Consider the following 12,500-nt stretch of genomic DNA (forward strand, 5'->3'; position numbering starts at 1 on the left):
GAATTATATTGTCAGAGGTGGCTAAAATCCTGCCCGACTCCTTCAAGAGGAATTTTAAGGACCCCTGGAGAAGACCACATATGCTCATGAAAGAGGAGAAGCCAAGGTATGACTACACACACAAACACACACACACATTCACACAAAGAACATTTACACACGCAAACACTAATTCGGAAGTTGTCTTGTCAGATGTACAAGGCAAATCTTTGACCTGACAGTTCTGTGACTAGTAGCTAAAGCCAATAGAAGCATCAGATCAAAGTGAGGATGTCCTGCACTGACTGTCACATCACGTGGCAATGCTGTGTCCCTGTAACTCTGAAACACAAATATGTTCCCTAATAACCTTCTCCACTCCTCAGAGCCTTTTAGTCAACATCTCCCTCAGACATGGCTCTTTCTTCCAAAATGTTATTTTTTCTGAGATGTATTTGTGTTTCATAACCTCCTTCAAAGCCTCCCCCCGGTTGCCTCCCCTCCCTCCCCACCTTTAGTAGACACTCTGTCTTTTCTTTTTAATTAATTGGACTCAAAGACCTACACAGAGAACTCCACTGGGTCTGTTTTTGTGACCAAACCACAATGGCATGAAACATTTATTCAATCTTTAATCAAGACAACCGTATTCCCTCGACCCAAGTTGCAGACATTTGTTGCCAAAACATTAGTACCTGGCGTGGGCGCAGACCTTCGCAGGGAAGGCGGCGGTGTTTGTATTAGGTGTCCCAGAGGATGTTGTAGCTGGCGGAGGGACGCGGTCATGTCAGGGAACAGCCAGTCCCCACCCCCGAGGTCGTCCCTTATCGCCTTCTCTTGGACTGACTTGCATCGCAGGTCGCGGTGTCAACTGGTGATCCTGTTGATGCATTTCCAAGGGCGATGGCTTTGGAGGAGCTTGGTGTAAACGCAGACTGTTTCCTGTGGTGATGAAAGGTCAAGCTGTTGCTGTGTCTGTGTGTGAGGGTGTGTGTCTCCATGTGTGCTTGTGAGTGTCTATGTGTTGTGTGTGCATGCATGTGTCTTAACCTGTGTGTGTCTGTGTGTGTCTGCATGCGTGCTTGCAAGTTTGATGTGTGAATGTGTTTATGCATGTGTGTGTGTGTTTCGCAAGTGCGTGTCTGTGTGTGTGTGTGTGTGTGTATCCAGATGAAAGGTCAGACTAAAACTGCTTTGTCTTGCTGTGATGGTCCCCTGTGCAGTCTGGCTTCAGCACTGACTCTCATGTAAGCTAGCCCAAAGTCCCTGAGACTTAAACAATTATCCACACATCTGTGTTCATGTGTGTGTGTGTGTGTGTGTGTGTGTGTGTGTGTATCAGTGTGACTCTGCACTCATTACACTGATGAAGGAAAAGTGTTTCAGGAAATGAACATTTTAAAGGGTGTAAATCCACTGGAGGTGTGTGTGTTTATGTGTAGTGTATGTGTGTGTCTGTGTGTGTACTGTATGTGTATTTATGTCGTGTGCCAAAAATACTTGTGAAATCTGTGACCAGGTGTTTTTTTGTGAGCAATGGAAAGCCGATCCCTATCTTTCTGTCTATTTCCTTCTTCTTTTTCTCTCTCTGTTTCTCCTCTTTTCTCTTCATTGGTGTGAAAAAGGCTGTAGCACAGCATGAAGGATTGGGGGTAGATTTGCTGAGCATAAACTGACTAGCAGAGAGCTCTTCAGCCTTTTGTTGGTTAGGTCTCTGAGAGATATCTCCCTCATTCATGAGTGCCCCTGCTTAATGCAAGAGTACTTTTGATATTTTGTAAATATATATAAAAAGACTTACATTTGCTGGAAGAAACCAGAACATTTGCTAGAAAGTAAATATAGAAAAGTTGGTGAAAATAGATCAAATAAAATATTAATATTATTATTGTCTAAACAAAGTCACTCAGTCGCCTGAATCTGTTTTTCACCTTGTCTGTGAAGGTGCAAGGCTAGCACCTCTATTTGATGCACTGGTCAAAGCAAATAAATTAAGGCCAGGAAACTCACATGGTATCCATGTTTTAATCTCTGGAGGAGACAAGTATAGTGGTGGAGACAGGAATAGTGGTGGAGTATACAAGTGCATGTTTTAATCTCTGGTGGAGACAAGAGACAAGAATAGTGGTGAAGTGTACAAGTGAAGTATACTATAGTGGTGGAGTATACAATTATACTATAGTGGTGGAGACAAGAATAGTGGTGGAGTATACAAGTATACTATATTGGTGGAGTATACAATTATACTATAGTGGTGGAGACAAGTGGTGGAGTATACAAGTATACTATATTGGTGGAGTATACAATTATACTATAGTGGTGGAGACAAGAATAGTGTTGGAGGAAACAAGTGTACTACCAGCAGACCGATTGCCTGGCTCAGTTCAGGGAGAGAGGGTCTAAGAGGGAGGGGATGGTTACCATTGACTTTAGGAGGCTTGAGTTCAACTGGTGAAATGGACAGGTTTTTCAACAAGTATTTTAAATCAAAAGTCAAGGTTTATCTCTTTCTCTGTAGTAATTGTGTTTCAGCATGTCTGTCTTAAAAGGTAATTATTACTACCTTATGGCACGAGTAATCACTGCTTATTAGGAAGTCATCAAGCCCCACACATGAAATCGCAAAAGCACACACAAAGAAAAATACATACACATACCCATCTTTCAGAGGCAATAAAATTCAACAATCATATTTGCAATCCTACATAAAATGTCAAACCCAAATAACTCCTTAATCAGAAGTGTACAGTCAAAACAGAAAGCACTATGGAATATAACAAAACACACACACTCTTGCTCTTTTTAACACACACACACACACACACACACACACACACACACACACACACACACACACACGTGGGTATGCACGCTTCACACCTCAGCTAATTAAAAGACAAAAAGAACCTGTGGCGACACTCTCATGTTTATGCAATATTAAATGAGCGTGTGTGTGCGTGAATGTGTTTGTGTAAATATGTTTATGTGTGTATATGTCTAACTAGTGTTTCTGGTACATTTAACAAGAAAATACATATGCTTGAAATGGGTGTATGTAATTGTGTGTGTGTGAGTGTGTGTGTGTGTGTGTGTGTGTGTGTGTGTGTATGACAAAGAGAGAGGGAGAGAGAGAGAGACATAAAGTCTCTCTGTGTTTGTGTGCTTCAATAACATTTTTAAAGGCACTTAATAAACCCACTCCTCAGTTTTGATCAAGACAGTCAAGTACTGTTCTACCTTTAGTATTTTGTGCTTAGTCATAGAGACTTTTTTTGTGTGTGTTTGTGTCAGTGTCTGTGTATGCATGTGAGTTTGTGTGTGTGTGTATGTTTAGTGGGGATTTGTTATGACCACTGTAGTGTTGGGAAAAGGGTGGGTGAGTTACGCTACATTTGTGTGTGTGTGTGTGTGTGTGTGTGTGTGTGTGTGTGTGCCTATGTGTGTGTATGCCTGTGTGCGTAGTGGGGATATACCCTGACCCCTGTAGTATTGGGAAAAGGGTGGGTGAGTTATGCTTCAGAGCAGGACGAGATTACCGGCTCTTTTCCACCCGCAATCACACACTCCAGCTGGCCTTGTTGGCATGACAACAGACATTTCCCCCTTTCTGTAGGAGTGATAAACACGGCTGCAGTTGTTTGAGTGTGTTAGCTGTGGCTGGATGGAGATATTGGCCTTTTACTGTTACCCTATAAAATGTCCTGACTTTGAACAGTACACACACACACACACACACACACACACACACACACACACACACACACACACACACACACACACACACACACACTTTAAAAACAATTGTTTCCCTCACTCACCCTCTCCATGAAATGAATGATATTGACATTGCATTTTTCTTAACAGATTTCGTTTATATATTTTTTCAAGGCAAGTTAATAATGAAAGTCTCTCCCCCTCTCCCTCTTTCCTTCTCTCTCTCTTCCCTAGCTACTGTGTGTACATGCGTGTGAGGCAGGCTAGTGTGGTGTGTAAGCAGAGGCTGTGGAGTGCCCAGCTGGTGCTTGAGCGATCCGTGTGTGTTGAGTGTCAGAGCGATGCCATGGCGACCAACAACCGCTGTTCTGGCGACGGGTTAGAGGGCATCAAGTGAGTTTTTGCACACACACACACACACACACACACACTCACACACATATACACACACATACACACACACACAATGTCAACATTATAAATGAATGTCCAATATCTTGAATTATGTTCCCAAACTTTGCCAGATATGTTATAAATGGGTGTGGTGTGAACTTGAATGAGGCAACGCCTCTATAATGGTGACCCTCTAATGACCTCTGAGTAGCTATTTTGACATCTGTTGTCATCTGTGTCATTGTAGAACATTCTGGACCACTGCGTCTGCACCTGGTTGCCATGGTTCCTGGGTAAGGGAATCGTCACGTGAAAAGTGCCGCTGCCCTCCGTACTCAGTGCTGTTTGTCTGAGAAGTAAACTCTCTTCTTCCAAACCCAACCCCCAATATCGCACATGTAGAGACATGGTACTGCCACCACGGTAATGCCACAATAAGAGTTTGGCCAGAAACTTTGGGAGGCTACCATTTAGAGAACCAAAGGGGGATTACTGATTATACTCCTATGCCACTCCTGTTATACCCTAATCATTAGTATTGTGAATATAAACACATCGATATAAACCCAGTATTTAGAATCACATCCCATGAGAACACAATAACTACCCCATTTCTGTTGCTGCCCTGCCCCTTACCCGCTATCTACCTCCTATGATTTTGTTGCCTTTAAACATGCATCATGTACAATTATTATAAAATGATTACTATTTTTTTCTTTATTCATCCTGTCTTTGTGTATCTGAGTATAATATGTTTTTGTAAACCTGCTTTCTATTTGTTTGTGTGTGTTTCATTTTCGTCCTGGTGTGCTCGTTTGTGTGAATGTTTGTATGTGCAAACTTTTGACTGTGTGTGTGTGTGTGTGTGTGTGTGTGTGTGTGTGTGTGTGTGTGTGTGTGTGTGTGTGTGTGTTTGTTTGACTGTGTGTGTGTGGGAGTTTTGGAGTTTTTCTTATGACAGTGCATCTAAGATTGTTGGGAGCATTAGGGTCCAGTGGTCCTCCTGCATATTTCCTCTCATGTGTATTTTGTAATCAAAGGAAACATTTCTACAAGTAATCATGCTTGCACGTACATACGTATGTGTGTATGTCTGTCTGTGTCTGTGTGTGGGTGTATTTGTATTTGTTTGTATGAATGTATGAATGTATGTATGTATGTATGTATGTATGTATGTATGTATGTATGTATGTATGTATGTATGTATGTATGTATGTATGTATGTATGTATGTATGTATGTATGTATGTATAGTATGGATGGCATGTGTCTGTCTGTCTGTCTGTCTGTGTGTGTGGGTGTGGGTGTATTTGTATGTATGTATGGCATGTGTATGTATCAGTCTGTATGCTTATATGTGTGTACGGTCTATATCAAAATCCAAAGTAATTGCAGAGAGCTCGGCACATAAAGTGTTTTGGCCCAGGTGAAGTTGCTGGACCTGCATATACAGTATGTGCTTTCGCCTCTTAGATGAAATTATTTGTTTTGCTTTTATTCTTAAGACTATTGTAACATCTGGCCAGGGACTACAGATGAAAAGTAGCTTTTTTTTGGCTACTCTGGCATATTTACAGTAATGTTCATTAACGCGCACTGTCCATGTTAAATACATGAATAAATAAATAAATCTGACCTTGGTCTTCATGAGATACGGGCCTGGTCTTTGCCATATGTGGGCCAGATGTTTTGGTTATTCTATTTTGCTATATTTTACAAGAGTATGGGACGCACACACACACACACACACACATTTAAAATTACAAAACTTGGGGTATAAAACAGATATAACAGATATAAAGGTATGACTTCACTTATAGCCTTAATCAAAAATAAATATGCTTTTTCACAAAAAACGTAATCTCCTTCTGCCTTTTTCCATCTGTCCAACACGTAGCCTCATTTAGACTTATACTGACAAAGAGATTCAGGATCATTATGACTCTCCGTCATTTCAGGGGCCACACGTGTTCCAATGCAGTGTTTCATAGGATAGCTGGAGATGTCAGCATCTGTAGCTCAAGGCAGTCGTCACTCACTGTTCCTGAAGATCACCTTTCTAAGCAAGCTGGTGACTGACAGCAAAGTTAACTGTGTGATACCCAGGGATCACACCAACTGACAAAATACAGTACATACACACCCTGTACTACTGTCACACTGAATCAAAGTGATAACTAAATGCTAACACTGGATAACAGTGAAAACCAAATGCAAACTATAGCTAAATGCATGCACTGGATACATTTGATAGCCAAATGCAAACACTGAATTACAGTGTACACCAAAGAAGTTAATGTAAGGCAACAGGAAATAGATGAACAGACATAGAGAAAGTAGTAATTAAATGCTTAAGGGGATATTTTGGTGAAGATTTATCTCTGGTCTCCACCTGACCATCTGTGTCTACATGTCATCCCCCTCCTGTGTGGCATCTGCCATGTCCCAAGCCCACCAATTACCTGCAGTTTGCGCTAGCCGAGGTATGTCCACCAAAGCAACCATTCCATTTCAGGTCTCAGTGCAGTCATTACTGCCACAGGACAGGACCTGACTTTTTCCCACACACACTCACACAGATAAAGACACACACACAGACGCACACGCACACAGACACACACACACACACTCACACAGATAAAGACACACACACAGACGCATGAACACACAGACACACACACACACTCACACAGATAAAGACACACACACACATAAACACACGTGCACAGACACTTACACACACACACAGACGCACACGCACACAGACACACACACACACTCACACAGATAAAGACACACACACACACGCATGAACACACGTGCACAGACACTAACACACACACACAGACGCGCACGCACGCACACAGACACACACATACACACGCGTGCATGTATGTATAGCATACACATGGAGTAAACCTTAACATGTGTTCTGTGGAATTCCTCACATTCTCTATGTCTTCCCTTAGATTCTCCTGTTAGACAAATGGGAGTGGGATGCGACTCAGGATCAGACGAGGATGTTGTTTTGCCACACTGACACACTGTTTGTTAAGCTCTTAAAAAAGAGGTATTTATTGTTATAAGTAAATTCTCTACATCAAGTGGCACAGTACTAGCCTGACTATGTCATACTCATAATTCTAGTCAGAATATGAGCCTGATACAGCTCCATTGAGCTGTGGTTATGGGAGGTGTTTCAACCAAACAGGAAAAAAAATGCCTCTTCGCTCAATTGGATACCTAGAACCAATCAGAGCAACGTAGTATTACCATCTGATACATTAAACTTTTACCTGATCCCGTAAGAAGGACGGCAATAACATATTTCCAATCGACAAATGCCTTGATCGCATTTCTCTGTTCCTCTTTCAAAATTAATGCGCTGTCAATATCTGTGAGATATGCATGCTCACGTTAAACTAATTAGCAGCGAGGCTAGCTAGCTACTATGTGTTTCAATGGATTTTTGGTCTAAGCATTAGCAGTAACCTAGCAATAATGGTCTAGAGCTTCAGTTAAGACCTACAATACTCTGCAACATTCGTGTAGCACATACACAAATAACCAAGTCAATGTAGACATAAAAAAAAGTCGTGTAGATAGCTTAATTCACATAAAATATTTCCCACTAACAGACTCCCGAGACGCCGCCATCTTGGTATGATTTCGAATCTACCGTTAATTCAACTGAAGCGTTGGTTGATCATCTGTCCATCATCGTATGAAGCCCGCCCTGACAATTTCATTGGTTAGATCAGTTTTCTGAGATCTGATAATTTCTCCCCAACGGAGCAGTGCCAGACTGAACTTCCAGAACTCAAATGTTGTGGGCGGGGTTCGGTCTGGTATCCAGGCTAGCACAGTACTGCATTTAGTCTTAAACCAATCTTATACATACAAATACTGAACTTATACTAGAGAGCTGCTAAGTGTAGAGGAAATGTGGTCTTGATAGATTGATAGATTCAGCTTTTATTTGGGATCACAAACAAACACATAACCCGGTTTGTATTGGCTTATCACACACACACACACACACACACACACACACACACACACACACACACACACACACACACACACACACACACACACACACACAGCCCTCTTATTACTGGCTTATCACACACACAAGACACAGACAACTCTCCAAAGACAAACACACACACACACACAAAGCTCTCCAAAGTCAGCACAACTCTTTATGATGTCAGGGCACGGGACGGCATCAGGCCTCAGTCCCAGATCAGTGTCTGTCATCAGATCCCCCAACTGGGACAGCAGGTCTGACCACCCTCTACCAGAGGGTGTGTGTGTGAGTGTGTGTGTGGGTGTGTGTGTGTGGGTGTGTTTGTGTGTGTTTGTCTATATGAGGTATGAGCAGTGCATTTTCTTTGGCCTGTGCAAACGTGGTTGTTGCATTGCATGGCTGGAGAAATTGATCTTTGGTCTGTGTGTGTGTGCGTGTGTGTGTGTGTGTGTGTGTATGTGTACGTGCGCATTTGGGTGGGTGTACGTGCGCGTTTGTGTGTGTATGTGTGTGTGTGTGTGTGTGTGTGTGCGTGCGTGTGTGCGTGCGTGCGTGCGTTCTTGTGTGTGTGTGTGTGAGTGTGTGTGTGTGTGTGTGTATGTATGTGTGCGTGCGTGCGCGTGTGTGTGTTTGTGCGTAGTTGTGGCAGGAAAGCCATGTCTTTGGGCAGTTGACCTAATGCTTTCTGACAGCAGACGTTTCTGGGATTAGCATGTTTGAAAAGAGGGACATTCCGGCCTTTGTCATGGGATGGCCACTGTCTGGTCACACCAAGACAGCTGAGAGGAATAAAAAGCGATTGCCACAGGACTCGTGGTGCAGGGCACCTCCGACTGATGGGCATTTACAGGCTAGCCTACCTGTTGGGTTGTGCTCCCTTGCTGGTGTTGAGCCTGGATGCGGAGAGAATATAAATCTTTTCATGTCTATATTCACAGATTATTTGTGTTCTAATTATTCACTGGTGAAAAATTATGCAAGTGCATATTAAAGGTAGGGTAGGCGATTCTGGAGAACCCAGCAAGAGTATCATAGAATTTGAAAGGAAACAGTGGAAATAAATCCCACACCACTAAAGTCACTCATGAATTGTGCCCTACCTGACTACTGGAGCACCAGTCCACAAGAGAGAGTGAGAGAGAGCGAGAGAGCATTAAGAGTTGGGGAGAAGAGTGCAGTGAGCGGTGTCATCGCTAACCATATCCAACTACCTCATCTTTCTGTACGAAAACACACAAGTAAGCTACATCATCACATTTGTATAACGTCTCACCCAAAGCCAATATAGACTAACATAATAAAATACCCTCAAACTGACACTTATAGATTACATAGCAGGTTCCTGTTAACAGTCTACTAGCATTAGCATTGGGCTTATACATAAAGTACAGTACATACTTAGCTAGCTACGTTGGCTTGTCTACATAGATCAGTAAAAATAACAAATTCACCCAAAAACAAACCAGATAATTACCTGTCCAACAGAAATACAGCAACCATGGTATCACTTTTCAGTCCCTTAAACTTCCTCAGTTGTCGCCATCGTTGGCTCCTGGAGCTGCGTTGAGTTGAAGCGCTAGGTTATAGCTTTTTATGCCAACTGCCACACTACCAACTGCCTAACTTTCTCTCCCTGTGTGGGGTGCGTTTACTGAACTGTCAAGCTCGGCTTCAGACCCTTTCGTCCTTAACTCATTTGCTGCCCACGGACTTCAGTGGCTGAGTGGACGGTCAACTGCCAAACAGAGGAAGCAGCGTGATTGGTGACTGTGCCTGCACAACTCCCATCACCCACATTTCAGGTTGTGCTTTTAACTTTGTGTCAAGCAGTTTGTGTTTGTTAAATATGGAGGCCTTTAGGTACACAGCCCTTGTACTTCTGTCTGTAGGCTACTTCTGTCTTTCGTTTCCTGCTTTGTTTAGTAGTAGCAGGCTGTTGTAAGCATAGGTGCAACTGGACATTTTGGCTGCACCTTCTCTGCTTTTCTTGTGAGACTAGCCCGCTAGCTTTTATAACTAAATGTCTGCCTTTGTCGAAGACCCCATCACACGCAATGAGTGCTCAGGCAGGTAGGCCATTCTATCCAGGAGGAATTCAATGAGTGCTCAGGCAGGTAGGCCATTCTATCCAGGAGGAATTCAATGAGTGCTCAGGCAGGTAGGCCATTCAATCCAGGAGGAATTCAATGAGTGCTCAGGCAGGTAGGCCATTCAATCCAGGAGGAATTCAATGAGTGCTCAGGCAGGTAGGCCATTCTATCCAGGAGGAATTCAATGAGTGCTCAGGCAGGTAGGCCATTCTATCCAGGAGGAATTCAATGAGTGCTCAGGCAGGTAGGCCATTCAATCCAGGAGGAATTCAATGAGTGCTCAGGCAGGTAGGCCATTCAATCCAGGAGGAATTCAATGAGTGCTCAGGCAGGTAGGCCATTCAATCCAGGAGGAATTCAATGAGTGCTCAGGCAGGTAGGCCATTCAATCCAGGAGGAATTCAATCATTGGAAAGGCTTTTTAAAGACCTACGGCTGCCACAGATCAGAGATGTCTTTCTTTTGGTTGTCAGACCATATGTATTCATTTCAATTAGAATATAAGGAAGACAACAAAAATGTTTCTGAAATAAATCACCTACCCTTTAAATTAGGAATTGTGAAAAGTATAAACACAGGCTATATTTCTTTGTGATTTTGATGTTGTGATATGCAAGATGCCTGTAAAATGTAATATGGCCACGTTCATCGGCAGTGCTGGCATTAACTGTGTGAACAAGCGTGAGGGCGCATTCCTTTGCATATGCTGTAGGATGACAGCGTCGGATGATTGAGCAACAGGCTAGGCATTGGATGCTTATCCCAGCGTCTTAACATTATGTGTGTGCTTCTTCTAGATTGTGGAAAATCACTTCGTTGCACTTACGTAATGTGTAGGACACCTACATTAAGGACATATCGTCTATATCATAACGTGTTTGTCCACTGATGTGTGGACACCTAAACACCGGTTTTACCGACTAGTAAAAGCAGCTGTTCACGCGCCACATTCATCACGCGGCGGTAATGAGAGCCTAGGTGTCCGCGTGCAGCTGGCCTGGCACACTGGAATGATAATGAATAGCGGTGCACGCTAGCGATGTGCGCGACGTTAGTTGACGTGGTTGGAAAACAATGAAGAATTTAAGGTCACATATGAATTGAATACATTACAGAGGACATATTGGCCTATGGATTAAAGAATACAGACCTAACGGAGCTTCCCTAAGACAGCCAACTGATAGCCTTGATATGATTTGGATCAGTTGTATGTCATATATTACTTTATAAATATAATCTTTCAGTTTGTAGGGTCTATAGAAAATTCATATTGTCACTGTTACTTGCATTTCCAAACCAATTTTCACTGTGCTCAAAAGTAGTGAGCCAGCTTTTGTAACTTATCCTCTACTCTACCTTTACGTTTTGAAAAAAAGACCACAAGGGTCCCCCTTATCTAAATACATGAGAAATTGACCAATCATGAACAGTCGTAAAAGTACTTTTATTATTGGTGTTGCCATTTGTACTTTTTTTTCATTAATTCAATCAAAAGACTGTCAACATACATTTTGCCAACAGTTAAGACAGAGCAAGGGAGGAAAAAGATGCAAGCTTGGATCCAGAGTGGTACAAAAATGAACTATACTGGAAGATTGTTGTTCTCATATATGACAGTGTGACAACTCCGTTTCATATGGTGAGCAGCAGCCCGGAGAACACAGGTTATACTTCACTAATTAATGAAAATGAACAGCTGGGTATAAAACAATGGCAGAACATGGGAGAGTCTGAAATAACACACCACCTCAACTACTTCAGATTCAGTGATGGACACAAAATGAGCGGATATACAAGGCAGAGGCACGTGTCGTTCGCTCTCTGACACACAAACATATGCACAAACACATTTACGTCCTCAACACACATACCTACATAATTAATGCACACACACACACAGACTTTTACACCTCCTTTCCACAAGGTCGAGTTCACTGTGCTCAACAATGGCATAAACACAGCTGTACAGCAGGCAGTAATTACAGCTCTTTCCACACTGACTGAACTTCAGGCTCCAAAGACCCTGATGTGACTGACCTGGCTCCATCCACTCCAGTCTGGGGTGTGTGAAGCCCTCCAGGTGCCTCTTACCCGGATTAAGAGCATACTCTGGGGTTGATCTGATGGCTGTGATGTGGTTTAGAGTCAGGATGATGCCTGCCACCACGAGGCCTACATCCAGCTAAAGCATTTCTTCAGACAGCAGCAGACTGGGAGATGGATTCAGCACCAATATGGCTAAAATCTGGCCCAATCCACACCCGTCAGTGGCTGTCAGGCCTCCCTAGGGGC

General features: G+C 42.9%; 1 protein-coding gene across 1 annotated transcript in view; it reads left to right on the forward strand.

The window, feature by feature from the left end:
- The window catches only part of LOC308375866 (somatomedin-B and thrombospondin type-1 domain-containing protein), a gene marked incomplete at its 5' end in the record, with an annotated part of 24,986 nt that extends 20,534 nt beyond the window's left edge, over positions 1 to 4,452 (forward strand). Inside the window, 3 exons of the mRNA XM_080852063.1 lie at positions 16 to 106; positions 3,928 to 4,086; positions 4,334 to 4,452. Of these exons, the coding sequence (XP_080708189.1) occupies positions 16 to 106; positions 3,928 to 4,086; positions 4,334 to 4,439 (356 nt within the window). The 3' untranslated portion in view covers positions 4,440 to 4,452. The remainder of the gene's footprint in view (positions 1 to 15; positions 107 to 3,927; positions 4,087 to 4,333) is intronic.
- Between the last annotated feature and the right edge of the window lie 8,048 nt (positions 4,453 to 12,500).

Source organism: Sprattus sprattus, assembly GCF_963457725.1.
Source record: "Sprattus sprattus genome assembly, chromosome: 15".
NCBI classification, from domain to species: domain Eukaryota; kingdom Metazoa; phylum Chordata; class Actinopteri; order Clupeiformes; family Clupeidae; genus Sprattus; species Sprattus sprattus.